We start from the raw sequence: 19,212 nt of genomic DNA on the forward strand, positions 1-19,212 counted from the left end.
GGGGGCAGTGTGACATCTCATGCCACCTCTTCTGTTGAAAGCAAAACGCTGTGTCCTCATTTAAACAGGCACCCTTAGACCCTCATCTCAGAAAGCTGGCCAGAGCCCTTTCTTTTCCTGTCTGCAAGTGAAGTCTAAACCCTCCCTGAAACCCTAGGTTAACGCGAGTGGAATGAGTGGTTTTCCGTCTGCTGGTCTAGATCAACCCTGGCTCACACCAACAGACTTCAGCCATGTCACACTGGGCGTGGGTCAAGCTGCCGTCAGCTGGGTTTTCTCGTGGTTTCTGGACCTGCCTGCTGCAGGAGTTACTTCAGTTGTGCCGGTTCCGTTCAGCCGCTCAGTCGTTCCTGACTCTGCAACCCCTTGAACTGCAGCATGCCACACTTGCTGTCCCCTCTCCCCCAGCATTTGCTCAAACTCATATCCACCATGCCATCCAACCCTCTCACCCTCTGCCGGTCCCTTCTCTTGCCCTCAATCTTTCCCAGCATCAGCATCTTTTCCACTGAGTCGGCTACTTCAGGCTGCCTTTTTTTTTTTTTTTGCTGTCTTAGAAGCTTAGATAGGCAGTCACATCAGCCAATAATTTCACTGTCTTAAGGAGTGAGGAAGATCAAAAGTAGTTCTTATTATAAAGAGAACCATTTACCTTTGCTTGCCAGAAATTTATTTTTTTTAAAAAAACCACAGGGTTGACCAAGTAGCAACCTTGCTGAAATTCACTTCTGACCGTGGGTGCTTTCTCCTTCGGCTACCGAGTTTCCACATGAAACTGACCTAGGACACAGCTGGGCCGTAAGCGGGAAGGTCATCCAGGCAATGGCTGGCAACCTTAGGGGCAGGGCGTTAGCGTGCCCGGGGCAGAAAGGTACCCACTTCTGGACCCTGCTCCCCGGCTGCCCCGCCTGCTGAGGAGACAGCGTCACGCAAGGTCCGAGCCCCCTCAGACCTCAGCACGCCTTGGCTTATGCCCTGACTCCCACGGAAAGGCACTTACCTCCTCAAAGGCAGCCACACTTCAGCCAGTTTGATAAATGCAATTTTAAGAGAACAAAAATCCTAACAAACCAGACCAAGTCCTACATCAGACAAACTGCACACAAGAGGTGAACAGAAAGCTTCCTGGAAAGGGAAGAGGTGTCCGTGAGGAAGGGAGCCAGGCGGAGGCCGCCGGGAGCCCAGCCCGTCTCCCTTTCGGCTCCTCCGGCGGAGCGGCTTCTGCCTGCGCGCCCAGGCGCTGACCCGGGCCGGCTCCGGCCCAGCAGGGAAGTCCTAGCAGGGTCCACCGGCCCCTTAGCGGAGGCTGCTGCTGCTGCTGGCCTGAGAGCTGCCCATCCCGGGGTGCTCCGGGCTGTGTCGGTTCTGGAAGGAAAGGAGGGCAGAGGAAGAGGAGGCGGCTCTCCCGAGGGCCTGGGCGAGACAGGGACTCACGGGCTGCCTGCACGGGCTGCCGCCATACCTTCTTCTTCTTCTTCTCCTTCTTCTTCCTCTTCCTCTCAGGGTCCTCTTCCTTTTTCTTTTTCTTCTTCTTGTGATCTGAATCAGATGGCGTCTCTGTGGGAGATACGAGGTGCCCGTCACAGGTCGGGCCCCAAATTCTGCTCCGCCAGAACTGGGATGCAAGGATAACCCCTAGTCGGGGGCCACCGCTTCTGTGCACGTGACCAGGACAGTTCAGAGGCACCACTGAAGCCCTGGCCCGAGTTCCCACCTGCCCAGGGGGGCCGCTTATGTCAGCTTCTTCTCTAAGGAGAAGCGGGGAGTCCAGGGCTCGTGATGAACTTAACTGAGCTTTTAACTCAGGAAGGTCAAACCAGATTCAGGGCGCACGGCTTCCTGGCTCGGAAAAGAACGGCTTCTTACCTGGGGGGACGGGGTCCTGGGTGCGGCTCTGTTTGTGCTTCTGCTTATTCTTCTTCTTGGGCGGCTGAATATGCATCAGGCGGCACTGCTCCGGCAACTGAAGGAGCGAAGGAAGGGCTGGGTGAGCAGAGGGCGGAAACCCCTCTTCCCATCACCTGCTCTGCTCCCATCATCTGCTCTGCGCAGTACGTTAGGGAGGGACAGACCCAGGAGGAACACCACTGCAAAGGCTTCGGGCCGCCCCCCTGGCCCCCTGCTCCCCAGGAGGGCACGCACCGGGCCGGTGTGCAGGCGGAAGCCAGCTAGCATGGTCCCTGTGATGGGATTGAAAGAGCCCCCGAGGATGGGGGGCTTCTCAATGAGGGAGCGCAGGCTGCTGTTGTCATGGGAACCAGGCAGATCAATCATGCCCGGCAGGTCGGGCAAGAAGTTGCTCAGCTTCTCCTTCACTTTCTTCCCACAGAATTTATTATAGGCGTGCTCCAGGCTGTAGTGCGTGATCAGGTTGGTGCTGCCCGTCAGCTCGGTGCTGCCTGGAGGAACGGAGAAGAGGGAGGAGAGTGAGTTCCCAGACGCTCAGTCGCGTCTGACTCTGCGACCCCTGGCCTTCACTGTCTCCCGGAGTTTGCTCAAATTAATGCCCACTCAGTCGCTGATGCCACCCAACCACCTCATCCTCTGTCGCCGCCTTCTCCTGCCCTCAATCTTTCCCAGCATCAGGGTCTTTTCCAAGAACACAGAATTTTTTTTTTAATTCACTGACCTAGAAGGGAAAGTAAAAGACCATATTTTAACCTAAATAAGGAATCTTTTAAGTTAGAATTACCAAAAAAGAAGTTATTTTTGAGTAAGAAATAACAAGAGTAAATAATAACATACAACAGACACTAAAAATTCTGTACTATAGAATGGAAGGTTGGAATGAGGAGAAAAAACAGGCAAAAATCCAAATAGGGCAGCGGTGGAAACTGCTTTAACCCAATGAAGCAGACACTCAGTCTAACCAGAGTAATAATGTATACAGTGCTTATAATCTGTGCTAAACATTGCTCTGTGTTTCATCAATATGCTAACGAGAAATTATACTTTTGGCTGTGACCAGAATAATATAACCTCACAGCTCAGCTACAGCCAAGCTTAAGGCCGACTATAACCCAGGGGTGTGAGTGTATTGCTTCCTTTTTTAAACTAGCAAGAAACTCGTCACCTTTACAGAGAAAAACAGATTTTTCTAGCTACTGCTGGTAACTTTCGTTACCACCACCTTCACTTTTACTCTTCTTATAATACCAAATATGACAGCTCTGCCTAGAAGAAAGAAACGTTTGATTAGAAGTTGGGCAACTAAAATTGTAATCCCTTATGTGCCTGTTTCTGCTTATCTATGGAATACAGTAAAAGCTATCATAATTACACTTAATTTTTTTTCAAGGTTCAAATAAAACATATTGAAAAGTATAAAGTGTGTACGTGGAAGGCATCATCGGTATAAACATTTCATGGCTGACTTTCTTCAAAGAACTGCTGTTGTTGCTCTTCAGTCACTAGGTCATGCCTGACTCTTTTTGAGACCCCATGGACCACAGCACGCCAGGCTTCTTCCCTGTCCTCCACTGTCTCCTGGAGCTTGCTCAGACTCACGTCCACCGAGTCAGTGACGCCGTCCAACCACCTCATGCTCTGCTGCCCTCTTTTCCTTGTGCCTTCAATCTTTCCCTAGCGTCAGGGTCTTTTCCAATGAGCTGGCTCTTCGTATCAGGTGGATGCGTACTGGAGCTTCAGTATTAGCAAAGCTTCAGCTTCAGCATCAGCCTTTCCAATGAACATTCAGGACTCATTTCCTTCAGGATTGACTGGTTTGGTCTCCTTGCAGTCCAAGGGACTCTCAAGAGTCTTCTCCAACACCACAGTTCAAAAGCATCAATTCTTTGGTGCTCAGCCTTCTTTACGTCCAACTCACATCCACACATGACTACTGGAAAAACCACAGCTTTGACTAGACAGACCTTTGTCAGCAAAGTGATGTCTCTGCTTTTTGGTACGTTGTCTAGGTTTGCAGTAGCTGTCCTTCCAGGGAGCAAGCGCCTTTTAATTTCATGGCTGCAGTCACCATCTGCAGTGATTTTGGAGGTCAGGAAAATAAAATTTATCACTGCTTCCACTTTTTCCCCTTCTATTTGCTATGGAGTGATAGGACTGGATGCCACAATCTTAGTTTTTTTGAACGTTGAGTTTCAAGCCAGTTTTTCCACTCTCTTCTTAGTAATTTAACTAGGGTCCAGTGGTGAGGGTAGAAATATCTAACCTACAATTTCATAGTCTAGTTATGATGAACACTCAGGGTACAAATGACAAAAGTGACTTGTTTATAATCATTCACTTGAGAAAACTCAGCTTCTGAGCTATCAGCCCACTGAGGGCTGAGAAAAATGCCTTGTTCATTCATGTGTCACTGGTGCTCAATAAACATTAAATGAACAAGTTATTTTTCCTATTGACAGGCCTAACCCTATTCTATTCCCTTGTCTTCCACGCCAGCTGTCTCTGGAGTGGTCCATGTAATGGCAGGAGGCTCAGGGACCCAGTACTTCTCATATCAGCACTGCCTCCTTCTGTTTTTCCCCACTTTGTGGTTTTTTTAAATTCTTTAACCTAAAAGAGTCCATCCAATGTTCCGTTTTGCCCATCAGTTCTATGAAGATGATTTATAAATCTCTCTCCTCATTCCTGACTCCACTCCTGAAAACTAATCTTCCATTTCCAACACTCTCTTAATTAATTCATTGCAGATTCAGTTTTCTTTCTTTCCTTTTTCTTTTTGGCTGCACCAGGAGGCTTATGTGATTGTAGTTCCCTGATCAAACCCCTTGCAGAAAAAGTATGGCACCCTAACCACTGGACTATCAGGGAATTCCCTTGATTTTTTTTTTTTTTAAACTCGAAAAAATCTTCCCCACCTCTCTCATGGTTCCTTTATTTTAGTACATGGCACCTGTATTCTCCAGATATCTTTAGAAGCTGTACTCAGTTCAAAAATCTTAACGGTTTCCCATTCCCTCAGGAAAAAGCTCAAATTCCTTCGACTTGTATTCGTGGTTGAACATATAAACGTCTTACTGAAACATCACTAGCTGGGATCAAGACTGCTGGGATAAAGAGCAACAACCTCAGATAGATGACACCCCTCTAATGGCAGAAAGTGAACAGGAACCACAGAGCCTCTTGATGAGGGTGAAAGAGAGTGAAAAGGCTGGCTTAAAACTCAACATTCAGAAAACTAAGATCATGGCATCAGGTCCCATCACTTCATGGCAAATAGAAGGCGAAAATGTGGAGGCAGTGACAGACTTTATTTTCTTGGGCTCCAAAATCACTGCAGATGGTGACTGCAGTCATGAAATTAAAAGACGTTTACTTCTTGAATGGAAAGCTATGACAAACCTAGACAGCATTTAAAAAAAGCAGAGACATCATTTTGCCGATAAATGTCCATAGAGTCAAAGCTATGGATGTGGGATGAACTGAAAGACAACCTCGAGACTAACATGTCTAAAATGACTCTTGATTTCCACCTCCTCAAACTTGTTCTTTCCTGACCCTGTTATTCAAGCCAAAAATTCGAAATCATCCTCAATTCCTCTCTCCTCCACTTCTATACTCAATCCTTCATTCCTGTCAGTTCTACCTCTAACATTTATCCTGCATCCATTTATTTCTTTCCTCCATTGCTATCGCCTAGAACAAACCACCACTTTCCTGGACCACTAAGTAGTAACGTTATTGAAAGGGGGATTTTTGCAGAAAGGAACACAATAATTAATTCAGCTATTTCACTACCTACTTTGCATTATTACATTCAATAGTCACAGCTGACACACCTGTAAAGTCTTCTTCAGCACCATGAGTTTCATTTTCACTTTCCATATCAGAAAACAATCACTAAGATTTTTTGTCTCTTTGTTGCTCTAATAGTCCCATTGTATGAATCAGAACTATATTCGGAACAACTAACATCTTCTGAGACACTAGTAAATATGCTGCTCGGACAATAAGAGAAAGTATCTGCATAAAATTCACTGAAAAAGTTTTCTTCACTCAAAACTTCATGATGTGTCATTTTTTAAAATTTTATGAAAATAAACTTATGTTTATAAGGTACACAAGGTTGGAATAAACACCTAACAGAGCAAAATGTGAATGATAATGTCAATCATATGTTGTATAATGAATCCTTGATCAATTTTAAGCTCTAACAACTTCCCACGGTGATGTTAATGGTTTCACTCTAAAACATATCTTGACATGATTCTGGTCAATAACATGCTAAAATCTAAATGTCTAACACAGGCCTCTGCCTACCACTCTCACTTTATCTCCTACCACTCCTCTGTTCACTCAAGTTCAACTGATCTTCTGTCCCTCAAACATTACAAGATTTTTCTCACATTGGGGCTATTGATTTCAATTTTTTTTTTGTATCCAGTTATCCCTCCTCCCACTCATAAATGGCTAGCTCTTTCTCTGAGCTTACATTTTAACTCACTCTAAAGTTACCTACTCAGAGAGAGCTTCTCTGATCACTCTAGCTAAAGCAGTTCGGCTCCCTTAAATCTTTATCACATTTTTTCCCCCCTTACAGCCATAACTGCTATGTGATTTCACCCTGTTACCTTTTGCCTCCTCCATGGGCAAAAGGAAACTCCCAAACAGGCAAGGATCTTGTCAGCCTTTTTCACAGCTGTATCTTCAGTATGTACAATACCCCTTGGTACACAGAGTAGTTGCTCAACGAAATAATTTTCTGAATCTAAGAATCTGGATAAATTCTATTCACTTGTTCCAAGAGATGAGGAAAGGACCAGGCTCAGAGAAAAAAGGAAGGCAACATGCACCAAACCAACAGGAATTCGGAAGCAGATTTGGAACTAGGTCCGCAAGAATGTTAAATCAGGACTCTCAAATTCCAAACTCGAGCCGCTCAGTCGTGTCCGACTCTCTGCGACCCCATCGACTGTAGCCCGCCGGGCTCTTCCGTTCATGGAATTTTTCCAAGCAGGGATACTGAAGTGGGTAGCCTTTCCTTTCTCCAGGGGATCTTCCCGCCTGAGGGATAAAACCCAGGTCTCCTGCATTGCAGGCGGATTCTTTACCGTCTGAACCACCAGAGAGTAATTTTTTGGGAGTTATAAAACCACCGTCAGGGTCAGAGGCAGGGCGGAGAGTGAAAGGCGGCCACGGCGACCCATTCTTCTCATTCCCAGTCCATCCCGAGAATTCCTGTCGTGCCTTTGGCCGAGAATTCTCAGTCCTTTCCGACACAGAGCTCCGAAATACCCCCAAGCGCCCCGCGGGCTACCCCTCACCTCCCTCGGCGGCTAGGAGCCACGCCCAGCCCCACCTCGCGGCGATCTGATTGGCCGGCTTCGGCCGGGCCTCGCACTCACCTGGAAGCTCCCTCATTAGGTAAAAGGGGCCGCAGCCTGCCGCCGACTTGTCGCTCCCGGGAGGGGCCGAGGCGGCGGTCGGGGGCGGGGCCGGGCCCGGCCCCCCGCCCGGAGGCGGCGGCGGCGGAGGGGGCGGCTTCCCGGGTCCGAAGCCGAGTGCCGCTGGCGGAGGTGGCGGATCAGCCTGGGCGCCGAACAGCGCCGTGAAATTCTCCATCGTTCCCTCCGCCCCGGCGCCGTCCCGGTGTCTGGCGTCAATGATCCTCATTGGTTAATCTTTTCACGGGGTACCGCCCTTTTCCTCCAGGGGCCGTTTACCATTGGATTGCCTCTGGCCCTGCCTACCTTCTTCCGGCAAGTACTTCCGTCGCCTTCTGAGAACGTCCCGGAAATACTCCTTAACTTTATTCTGCGAGGCCTCCGCTCGCCGCAATCGCTTAACCAATGAAATGACTTAGGTAGAAAAAACGACAGCTAGGTTAGCCAATAACATATCAAATCCCTTGCTCACTTTCCTTAGCTGCCGTAGGGGCCAATCAGAGATCTAGTTCCGGGCCCAGAGGCGGGGTATCTGACATTCGGCCCAATGGAAACCTTCAATGGTGAGAGAGGCGGGACCAGACCTACGGAAGCCGAAGAGAGCGACCGGCGCCTCGGGGGGGCCGGAAAGATGGCGGTCCTAGCGCCTTTGATTGCTCTCGTGTATTCGGTCCCGCGACTTTCACGATGGCTGGCCCGACCTTACTACTTTTTGTCAGCCCTGCTGTCTGCTGCCTTCCTGCTCGTGAGGAAGCTGCCCCCTGTCTGCGAAAGTCTCCCCACGCAACGCGAAGACGGCAACCCGTGTGACTTTGACTGGGTGAGCGACCCCCGCCTCAGGACCCCACGACCTTGACTGTCCCCGCCCTGGTGGTCGCTGTCGGGAGCCCCGAGGCTGACCGTTTTGAGAACGCCTCAGGTTCCGAGCCTCTTAGCGGACTTGCCAGACTACTAAGTGTAGGGCGTGGGTTGTCATCGAGCCTAAACCTCCTCTTGTTTAGGGTGAGAAAGCGGCCGGTTAGCTCGCCCAACAGTCTGAGCTTTCTGCCTTTTGAGTCCAAGCTCCTTCCCACCTCCCAATCCATGCTCGACAAGAGTCCTCCCCAAACTGTGCACCCGCACTGTCTTCGTGTTGCTGGTTATGTAAAGCCTGTTGAGGGACCGGTGAGTTGTAGGAGGCAAGTTGTATGTGTAGTATTCTCGTTTTATTGATGAAGAAACTGATCTTGGCGTGGTTAGGATACTCGTCCAAGGTCACACAACTAGTGAGCGGCGATGATTTGCAACCACTAGGCCATGGTAAACAGCACACAGTCGTTTCTTAAAATGAACAGTCTCAGAGGGAGGACTGTGTGCTGGGCCCTGTGCCGCATACTGGGGATGTAAAAATAAATAAAACTGTTAGGCTTACTGAAATGGAATTGTAAAAAAATAAGTTGTAAAGAAATCTGTCTCAAGCCTCTTGCAGTCCTTCCTGAGCTGGAGTGGAGGGACCACTCAGAAAAATAACTTGAGGGGCTTCCCTGGTGGTCCAGTGGTTAAGATTCTGCACTTCCCTTGCAGGGGGCCTGGGTTCCATCCCTGGTCAGGGATGTAGGATTCTGCTTGTTTTGAGGCAAAAAAAAAAAAGGTGTAAAATAAGTTGAAGCTCTCTGCCCTCTGCTGGATAGCCATATACGTGTTTTTAGAAAAGACAGTCACCTGAGTTTTTGTCTTTTTTTTGAAAGCCCGAAATGAGTCTTGATCTTGAACAGAAGCTGCTTCCTTACTTTTATTCTTCATCCCACAGTTTTTCATACTCTATCCTGTCCCAGTGTTATTAATTAGGTCAGATGTAGCCATCTTCTTCAAAAGATCCTATCCCACTTGAACCAAAATAAGACTCAAACATGTAAGTGGACAGAAATAAAGATTTTATAAAAGGGACTTTTTATGCAATTAATTTCTCTGTGTACTTTTCCCTAATTATATGCAAAATATTGTAAGAATTCATGTTTTCTTTTTACTCTTTTTTTTTTTTTAAACTATGTAGTACTTTTAACTGTTTTCCTGGAAAATCTGTGTTTTACTCATTTACCCTGGTGATTTGAAGTTACAATATATTAAGGTAAATAGTGTTAGCAAGGATGTGACTTCCCTGGTGGCTCAGCAGTAAAGAATCTACTTGCCAGTGCAGAGACTTGGGTTCGATCCCTGTGTTGGTAAGATCTCCTGGAGAAGGAAATGGCAACCCACTCCAGTGTTCTTGCCTGGGAAATCCCATGGACAGAGGAGCCTGGCAGGCTTCAGTACATGGGGTCGCTAAGAGTCAGACAGGACTCAAGTGAGTAAGCACATACACCCACAACCTTTGAATTTGAGTAAGGGCCAAGTATTAGATAACAACAAGGAAGTAGTGTTAATTTTGTTAGATATGATAATGGTGTTTTAGTTTGTTTTAAGAAAGAAGTTCTTATCTGTAAGGCACCTGTACTGAAATCTTTACAGTTGAAATAATACAGTTGCAATTTGCTTTTAAGTTTCTCCAGCAAAAGAAATGGGTAGCGTAGATGAAATCTTCGGCCATACTGGCAAAATATTACTATTGAAACTGAGTATTAGGGGTTTACTAAGGTATTGTAGGAGGTGGAAAATAATTTTCCCTTTACCCTTCTGAAGTCTTGCTTGAGACTACTGTAGTAAAAGATTAAAGTCAGTTAAAATAACAAATTTATTAACATGTGTAACTTGTGTACATGGGATATACCCAGGGAAAAACCAGTGACAGAGGCTTAGAATTCCAGCTTATATGGCATCTTCAACAAAGAACATAAATTTGTGGAGAAATGACAGGATGAAGACAGAAAGAGTTTTAGGTTTGCAGGAGACAAAAATTGGAAAGGTAAACTAATGGTAGATAAAGCCTCGTTTGTTACATAGCTCACTCTGGTGCTATCTCCAGGCTGATAGCATCTAAAGTAATCTTCCAGATTAGTTTTGTCCTTGGTAGAGAAGGTAAATTTTTGTCCTACTCTTAGACATGTAAGGGAAGGGGATGGAGCTTTTCTTTATTCTACTTCTCCTTAGTTGTCTTTAGACTCAAAATAATCCTTATGCCAAAATGGCATACTTGGGAGTGGCATATACTGCCACCCTTCAGTATCCTCTCTGATTTGGTGTATGTTTGAAAACTTCCTTAATAAACAGTTTGAAACAGGGCTACACTGGTTACTCAGACAGAATCCACCTGTCAGTGCAAGAGACGCAGATTCGATCCCCGGTCAGGGAGGATTCCCCTTGCTGTGGAGCAGCTCGGTCGGTGCTCACAGCTGCTGAGCCTGCGCTCTGGAGCCTGGGGGCCGCACCCACTGAGCCCACTTGTGGCATCTACTGAAGCCACGTGCCCTAGAGCCTGTGCTCCACGACGAGGGAGGCCACTGCAGTGAGCAGTCCGTTCATCCCAACAAGGGAAAAGCTCACCTAGCAACAGAGACCCAGCACAGCCAAAAACAAATACAGATAAAATTATTAAAAAAAAAAAGAAAGAAAGTTTGAAACAGTGAATAAACAAGCAAACAACCAAGGGAGCTCTTGTTTATGCAGTTATTCTGGAACCCAGTCTCGTCCTGTCTTCTCCTGATGGCCTTGAGATCGTCCCAGCATCATGCCAGCAGGGGGAGAAAGAAAGCTGTCCTGCAAGGACGTGCATCCCCTTTCTTAACTGCCTGGGCACAGAAGTGGCGTGTCACTTCTGCTCACAGTGCGTGTGTGCTGGTCACACAGACCTCCCTAGATGCGGAATGTCCAGCAGGAAAAGGAAGTGAGGTCTGGAGTATACGTGGCTGATCTTTACCACAGACTCATTCTCTGTCTTTAGAGTATATTCCTTGTAGACCTGTCTTTGGTCTCCTGATTGGGCATAATTCTCTTTTTAAATCATCTTTCCATAATTATAAAAGCCACTTTTAAAGCCAGTTTCATTCTTGAAAACTCTTCCTAATTTCTACTCAGAATATTTAGTAAGGTTTGTCATATTCCCTATCCGCCCCCCCCCAACTTTCGATGTCCATTTCTAAATCTAGTCAGTTGCTTTTTGTTGGAGATTGAGGCTAAAAACCTGGGTCTCTGATTGCTGGCCGTAAATCACAGTTAATTGGTTCTGTCTGAGATGATTTGGATCCTGCATGACTAAGAGAAAGGAAAGCCTCAAACCCCCCAGTCTCCAGAAGGCCCTCCCCTGTGCAGTCTCTCACAAAGTCCTTGTTACGCGTCTTCGCGGTCTTCACTCTGAAGTTACCTCGTTTGTGTCTTGTCATTTTTATTGTCTGTCTCACTTAACTCACATGGAACTTCCCTTCTAGAAGGTGAGAAAGAACAGTAAACTAGTGGTACTTAAAAGTACCTTTGAGAGGTTTGAAAGGACTCCTTCAGCTCTCAAATTTATTCAAGGTGCATGGATTATCACTGTGAATATTAGGTGGAGAGGAATGTTTTAACTTAAAACCAAACAAATGGAATAACCGTCTGTTGTATTGATGGATATGATTGAGAAAGTTTACCTGGAAAAGTTTCACTTTACCAGGTCACACTGAGTTGATTGTGGTATCTTACAGTTTGACACCATACACTCTATGTAACTCTTTCTTACTTCTTATCTTCTTTAGTCCTCAGTCAGGGGAGTCCGTGCTCCCACGTTAAGTGCTTTGCTGAAAGGCAACAAGCAGTTTGTGGTAGGGGTAGAATTGGAACCTGGGTCTTCTGACTGGTGTTTTCCCCACTACCCCTTGTGCCTGCTAAGTCACTTCAGTCATGTCCGACTCTTTGCGACCCTATGGACTGTAGCCCGCCAGGCTTCTCTATCCATGGGATTCTCCAGGCAAGAATGCTGGAGTGGGTTGCCATGCCCTTCTCCAGGGGATCGTCCCGACCCAGGAATTAAACCCGCCTCTCTTGTGTCTCCTGCACTGGCAGGTGGGTTGTTTACCACTAGCGCCACCTGGGAAGCCCACACTCTCCTTAGCTGAGTCCGGTTGTTTCTCTATGTTACGGTTCCCGGTTTGCATCTCTGTTGGTTTTTCTCACACATGTGGCTCCCTAGTCACCGCAGTCCTTTCCGTCCATGGCCTTCCTGACGCTCTGACTCTGTTGCAGAGAGAAGTGGAGATCCTGATGTTTCTCAGCGCCATCGTGATGATGAAGAACCGCAGGTCCAGTAAGTGGCATTTCCTGTGTCTCAGGCTCTCGCGGTTCGGACCGACGACCTCTGGAGTCCTTCACTCATGCTACGAGCGGGGCATTATTTGGTGAACTTGTCCCTCATTCTGTGCCAAGGCTGAATTTGACCTTAGACTTTTATCCCCTTCCCCCCTCCCGTTTCAAAGTGTTCCAAGGAGAGGGACCAATAGTAGAGCATGGGAGCACGCAGCCCAGCCTGACCTGACACTTCTGTGTTTCAGTCACCGTGGAGCAGCACATAGGCAACATCTTCATGTTCAGCAAGGTGGCCAATGCGATTCTTTTCTTCCGCCTGGATATTCGTATGGGCCTGCTTTACATCACACTCTGCATAGGTAAGGAGACTGAAGACTTGGTTGTGGGAACCAGACTCCAGCAGCAAACCAGGCTCTCCATACCCGTCTTCCATAGTTTACACCTCATCAACTGTGTGAGGCTCAGATGAGAAGGACCTACAGAGACTGTAGTTTAAAAGGAAGGGAATGTGTCTCTGTATGTCTACAAAGTGTACTCTTTGGTACTTGAAATCTTTAGGTTGGTTTGAAAGTAAGTCCCCTACTCAAGGCCTTATATGTTTCCTGTGTTGACTTTAAAATGCACAACATGAGAGCTGCAAGTTAAGCTTTAATTGGGGCACAGCAAGGACTGCAGGCTGGGAGACAGCACCTCAGTTAGCTCTGAGAGACCGCTGCAGAGAGGCAGGAGGAGAGGACATTATGCGTGTGATTTTGGCGAAGGGGCAGTACGTGCAGTCAGCATATATTTTTTCTAAAAAGTGTGTGCTAGTCTCACGAAGCTTTCTGCCAGTCACAAGAAACCGTTGTCACCATGAAGGATTTTCTAGATATGAGAAGATACACAAATTGGGCTCATAAAATCAGCTCCTGAGAATATTTAACTATCGGAAGACCTGTCCTGCCAGTTTTTCCCTGAACACAGGGTGCCTCATTTCTGCTCTCCACCCTGAGCTCCTTCAGGGGGTGTTGAAGGTCGGCAGCTGCGGGCGCACATGACTTAATCCTTATAGAGGTAGATGGCAAGTGCCACTCTGTAGGTAACACCTGTGATGTCCTTTTTCTGTGTTTAGTGTTCTTGATGACATGCAAACCCCCCTTGTACATGGGCCCTGAGTACATCAAGTACTTCAGTGACAAAACCATTGATGTGAGTAGCCTTCTTCCCTGTTCCTTGGGTCCCTTGGGGGAGATTTTGTCATTACACTCACTACTCAGAGGAACAGCCGTGCTTCAGAATGGAAGTCAAGGGCACTGGTTCATTGTGGGCTCGAGGAGAATCAAGGGCACGGTGGCTCATGGTGGGGTCTGCAGAGGTGTGGGGAAGCTGAGATGAGGACCTCGGTGCTAGAGTCTGAATCTTCCAGGGGCCTGTGTAGTCCACTTCACCGTTTCCTCTCTGTGTGTGGCAGGAGGAGCTGGAGCGGGACAAGAGGGTCACTTGGATCGTGGAGTTCTTCGCCAACTGGTCCAGTGACTGCCAGTCATTTGCCCCTATCTACGCTGACCTCTCGCTCAAGTGAGTGGGACAGAGGGAGGGGTGGTCGAAATCGTCCCTTCCCTCTCACTGGTTTGGCCTTGGTTTTTGCACACTGCAACCAGAGGCACTCCCGACCCCAACCTCAGATATCTGTATCTCTGCTTCATTGATTCATTCTCTCTCGCCATGTGAAACAATACATTCCGCTCAGGTACAACTGTACAGGGCTGAATTTTGGGAAGGTAGACGTTGGACGCTACACGGACGTTAGTACACGGTATGTGAGGGCCTGGGCAGGGGATCGCTTGGGGGGATATACGCAAATGCACTTACAGAGAACCTTCTGGATCCTGCAGGTACAAAGTGAGCACATCACCCCTCACCAAGCAGCTCCCTACCCTGATCCTGTTCCAAGGTGGGAAGGAGGTCATGCGGCGGCCGCAGATCGACAAGAAGGGCCGGGCTGTCTCTTGGACATTCTCAGAGGTATGTGAGCGGGCAGGTGGTTTGCAGGAGGGTGTAGAACAGGAGGTCAGTTTGGAGCCCACCCTGGGTTTGATTCCTAGTTCTGCTACTTGCCCACAAGCTTTGAGAGTGTGAACTATTTATTAGGTCTCATTCATGGATTCATTCAGCAAATTATTCTACCATGTGTCAGACATGCTAGTAGTAGGGAACGATTATTAGTTAAGATTCAGTCTCGGTGGCTTTTGTCCTTATAGTCTGTTTCCTTGGCAGTAAATTGGAGAGGGCAACATTTAGCTTACAGGTTTTGTTTTGCAGATTACATTAAATAATGTAGCTATAATTCTTGGCACAGTGACTGGCACATAATAGGTAAATATTAATTGACTTTTTCAGGTACCCATAAAAAGGAGATCTGGGTTAGATTCCTGTCCTTTGCTTCCTCCCTTTCTAGACTGTAAATACAATTGACCCTTGCACAAATGAGTCAGAACTGTGTGGCTCTGCTCGTGTGGATAATTCTCAATAGTAAAAACTACAGTACTGCACGATCCATGTGCTTGGTTGAGTCCACACACATGGATCCACAGATTGGGAGGACTGGTTACGGAAGGCTGACTATAAGTTATAGGTGGATTTTTGACTGCAGAAGGGTTGGTGCCCCAGCCACACTGCTGTTGAAGGTCAGCTGCACTTCTTCCCAGATGCTGCTCTCCCCTCCGACTTCAACCCTGATGCGTGTGTCCGTTTTGCACAGGAGAACGTGATCCGAGAATTCAACCTGAATGAGCTCTATCAGCGGGCTAAGAAGCTGTCAAAGGCTGGCGATAGGATCCCTGAGGAGCAGCCTGTGGCCACGGGGCCCACTGCTGTGCCAGATGAGGAGAGCAAGAAGGACAAATAGGATCCCTGCTGCAGTCCCAGGCACCTCGGAGGCTCTGCCCTTTCTGTAACCACAAGCCTTGCCTGAGGCCTGGGCCTTTTATTTATGTTTCCCCTGTTTGGCTGTGCCTAGATGGGGCAGGGTATCGCTTCTGATTTTTAAGAGGCATCCAGGGTGATGACAGGTACCCTCTAGGAAGGCCCCACTGTTGCGGCCGGCTGTTTTACTGGAAGGAGGGAAAGATCTTGTCTGGTGGAGGGAGAAGGCTTACCCTCCAAGCTGGGCCAGGGCGTCAACTGCTGTGTGCTGCCCGACATCTCCATCAGGCTCTGGTCTCATTATTCCTCACGGTGGTGCCACGCAGCCTACTTAGACTAGATTAAACCCTAACATAACAGGCCAAGGTGCAGAGTTAGTGCTGAGATTTTCCCTTCATGGAATCTTACTTCTTTAGGCCCTTCTGGCTTAGTCTGTGGCCTGTATTAAAAAAAAAACAAAAGGTATAAGCCTGTGACCTGTCCCAAGGAAAAAACCTTTAACCACAGACTTTTCTCTTTGAAGATTACTGAATAATCTACCTATTTTATGAAGATCGGGAGGAAGGGGAATGGAAGTTTGAGACTTCCTTTGTGTGGTGGGCCCTGGAGGAAAAAGCCCCTGGCCGGGGGCTCACCTAACCCAGCTGCACCCTGCCCACACCCAGTTGATGGTTTTGCTCAGTAAAGAGACTGATAATTAGTTTTGATTGTGCCTTTGTGTGTTATTTGTGCATTAGAAAAGCCAGGCAATTGCAGAGGACTTTTTCGTGTTCTTCATTTCAAAGGCCATCCTGGTGCGTTCATCAGACGCTCGCACAGGTCCCCAGGATTGTGGACAGCTGCTGACTGTCCGCAGGTTTGGGTCTTCCCTTTGTCGGTGTTAGTCGCTTAGTCATGTCCGACTCTTGCTTCCCCATGGACTAGTGTGCCAGGCTTCTCCGTCCACGGGATTTCCTTGGCAAGAATACTGGAGTGGGTTGCCATTTCCTTTCTCCAGGGGATCTTCCCAAAGACATAGCTAGGCTCATCAAAATCTCAGGACCTTTGCATGCATTTTAAAATGTTCCTCAAATAGTCTTGATATTACTAACACCCTACCATCCCACTTGAAAATCAATGATGTAGACAATATAGTGAATTTACTTAGTATTTATTCATATTAGTTAATGAAGGATCCTGAATGATTACCGTCGTTAGATCTAAGCAGTTAACTTGGAAGAAGCTCAAAATGAACTGGAGATATAATATTGGCTTGGCTTTAAAGACTAGGAAACAATCCAAGCTTCAAATAAAAACCTTGCCCCCGTAACAAAGTTTACTTAACCCCAGAGTTAAGCTATACACTCGGTCTGGGACTGATCCGTGGGTCCCAGGAGCGAAGTTTTGGGTAACAGTCCTGATGGACACCGCGGAAGCTGGCGCCGCGGTTACAGAAAAGCCTGCATGAAGACTTGATTGTTTTCGCAGCGACCCGGCCCCCCAGCCGGGTGGTTGGGCCCGGCGCCCCGCACTTCCCCGCCTCTGCGCGCAGCGCGGCTACGCCCGAGGCCCCGCCTCCAGACCACGTGTGCGCCCTGCGCCACGCTTTCCGCCGCTTGAGAGGTTTCGCGCCGGGAGCCGAGTTCCTGGACTGCGGTTCGGCGCTCGGAGCGGGCCTGGCCTGTACCCGGTGGCCGCCGCTGCGTCCTGTCCCCAGCCGGGCCCCAGGCGCCATGGCGTCCCGCGGGAGGAAGCGGAAGGCCGAGGCGGCGCTGGCCGCAGCGGCCGAGAAGCGGGAGAAGCCGGCTGGCGGCCAGGATGGGGGAGTGGAGGGGCCGAGCGTCGTCATCGAGCACTGGTGAGCGGCCCGGGGTGCGGCGGGGCGCGCGAGGGCAAGGGCGCCGCAGGCCGGGGCCCGGCTCTGACCTCGCCTCTCTCCCTGCAGCACGAGCTGACGCGTCTATGGGCGCAACGCCGCGGCTCTGAGCCAGGCGCTGCGCCTGCAGGCCCCGGAGCTGGTGGTGAAGGTGAACCCCGCCAGGCCGCGGAGGGGCAGCTTCGAGGTGACGCTGCTGCGCGCCGACGGCAGCAGTGAGTGCGGGCCGGGCGCGGGGGCCGGACCCCGGGCGGGGCAGAGCGGGCCTCCAGACCGCCGCCTCCCGGTGGCTTTGGGGAACGGCTGCAGGGTTCCAGAGCCGTTGCGCTTCACGTGGCCTTTCTTCCCAGGCGCGGAGCTCTGGACGGGTCTTAAGAAGGGGCCCCCACGCAAACTCAAGTTTCCGGAGCCTCACGTGGTGCTGGAGGAGCTGAAGAAGTACCTTTCGTAGGGAGGTGGGGCAGAAGGCGTCTCGCTGAGGTTCGAGATGGCAAATGGGGAGGGTGGGGGGAGTGGGCTGATCGTGGTGCGTCTGCTGGCGAAGCAGCCCTTCCTGTTAAAACCCCTGATTTCACACAGGACCTACATCTACATACCTCGCTCTGCTCTCGAGGTTTCCTCTAGTGGGAATACCTCTTCCCCTTTTTCCTGGTGGGAAAAACTGAAGTTGCTCACCCCCCAACCCCCCGCCAAAAAAATTTCTTCAGTGTGCCCTTTGCTACAACCTTCATGTTTCATTCCAGTGTCTTTGAGCTAAGGCGTGGAATTCCGTTGGTAATGTAAATGACTATGAGAATGCAAATTGTGTCCTTAGAGGATGCAGAGAACTGTGGCCCTTGGAGTATGGGCCGATTTTCTGTTTTTTAGAAACACACCCCCTCACTTTCCTGTAACTCCCGCCGATGCCCTCATTTGTGTGTGTGGAGTCTCCTCTTCTGGCCAAATCTCTGTGTAGTTTCAGGTGCGCCTACTGCCCCCGTGTGTTACCTGTGTGTGCTGCCGGCCCTGCATGGTGGCGCTGGCACTCCTGGTCGCAGGATCCAACCCTGTCTTTGTCCTGAGCGCTGCTGACGGGGCTTTGGCATGTTGTCAGGCACTTGAGGTTGAGTGAGATGGGGGCGGTGTGTGTGTGCGCAACCCTTGAGCTCTCCTGGATCTGTGGGTGTGTTCATGGTGGAGGGCTGGCTAGGATTACCTGGATCCCTTCTCTAACTCTTTCCCTTTGTCGTTTTCACAGCCTCTGTCCCTGGTGATGCTGGAGCATTTATGACGGGACATGGTCAAACTTCAGTCATGTCCCTGAAGCTGTGGTTTCCTTCCCTCCAGAAACAATGGTTCAGTTGTGAGGCAATCCTCTAGTAAGACACTGAAAAATTCTTGGATTTGGTTTAATAAAAATTAAAAGGATTTGAGTTGATATAAAGCCTGAGTCATGAAGTAAATTTATTAATATGGGAAGGGGTGCCTTAAGCCAGCCTTTTGGGATTGGTCCTTGTATTCCTCATAGCTTGACGTCACCAATTAACCTGGGTCTCCTATGGTCCTTATTAGAGCATGGGCAATACTTGTAAAAACTATGGGGGGAAAGGAAATAAAAGGAACTATTTTTCTCACCTCACTTCTCAGAAGTGATGGTGCAGGACATCTTCCCAGCCCTGTGGAGCTTTGGGCCACACTTCCCATGCTGGCAGTGACTTAAGCCATACACCCCAGGTACTAGTGATTAGATGCCTGCTGACTGGGGAGGCCGGCTTTGGCTGTCACCTATGACCCACTAGAGTGGGGACCACACAGCGTATTGTTTCACCTGTCACTAACTGGAAGACAAGATTATAAAAGAAGTAAGGGGATTCCAGTTCATAATTTTCTACCTATGGAATGACTTGTGCCTGGCTCCAAAAGCCTGGGGAGGGA

The 19,212-nt window shown here is 48.8% G+C and overlaps 3 protein-coding genes across 5 annotated transcripts; 2 read left to right on the forward strand and 1 right to left on the reverse strand.

The window, feature by feature from the left end:
* Nucleotides 1-647: 647 nt before the first annotated feature.
* MED19 (mediator complex subunit 19) lies at nt 648-7,714 on the reverse strand. The gene is made up of 5 exons (XM_043481637.1): nt 7,311-7,714; nt 2,143-2,399; nt 1,867-1,963; nt 1,463-1,557; nt 648-1,365 (listed from the first exon to the last, which is right to left on the reverse strand). Exons 1-5 carry the CDS (start codon nt 7,576-7,578, stop codon nt 1,297-1,299), a joined length of 786 nt encoding a protein of 261 aa, XP_043337572.1. The 5' UTR covers nt 7,579-7,714; the 3' UTR covers nt 648-1,296.
* Nucleotides 7,715-7,884: 170 nt separating this feature from the next.
* On the forward strand, nt 7,885-16,145 carry TMX2 (thioredoxin related transmembrane protein 2). The gene is made up of 8 exons (XM_043481635.1): nt 7,885-8,169; nt 12,480-12,540; nt 12,785-12,898; nt 13,651-13,727; nt 13,990-14,096; nt 14,269-14,334; nt 14,414-14,543; nt 15,280-16,145. Exons 1-8 carry the CDS (start codon nt 7,897-7,899, stop codon nt 15,424-15,426), a joined length of 975 nt encoding a protein of 324 aa, XP_043337570.1. The 5' UTR covers nt 7,885-7,896; the 3' UTR covers nt 15,427-16,145.
* An 809-nt stretch (nt 16,146-16,954) lies between these two features.
* On the forward strand, nt 16,955-18,721 carry SELENOH (selenoprotein H). Of its 3 annotated transcripts, XR_006271997.1 has the most exons (5): nt 16,958-17,280; nt 17,368-17,513; nt 17,649-17,778; nt 18,166-18,259; nt 18,536-18,721. XR_006271997.1 is itself a non-coding variant. In XM_043481639.1 (4 exons), exons 1-3 carry the CDS (start codon nt 17,156-17,158, stop codon nt 17,747-17,749), a joined length of 372 nt encoding a protein of 123 aa, XP_043337574.1. In that variant the 5' UTR covers nt 16,955-17,155; the 3' UTR covers nt 17,750-17,753; nt 18,536-18,721. The 3 variants fall into 3 exon arrangements, 2 of the variants coding, with proteins under 2 accessions (XP_043337574.1, XP_043337573.1); XM_043481639.1 differs by lacking the exon at nt 18,166-18,259 and having other exon boundaries at nt 16,955-17,280; nt 17,649-17,753; XM_043481638.1 differs by lacking the exon at nt 18,166-18,259 and having other exon boundaries at nt 16,979-17,280.
* Nucleotides 18,722-19,212: the final 491 nt, after the last annotated feature.

The sequence above is a fragment of the Cervus canadensis genome, chromosome 11 (genome assembly GCF_019320065.1).
Source record: "Cervus canadensis isolate Bull #8, Minnesota chromosome 11, ASM1932006v1, whole genome shotgun sequence".
NCBI classification, from domain to species: domain Eukaryota; kingdom Metazoa; phylum Chordata; class Mammalia; order Artiodactyla; family Cervidae; genus Cervus; species Cervus canadensis.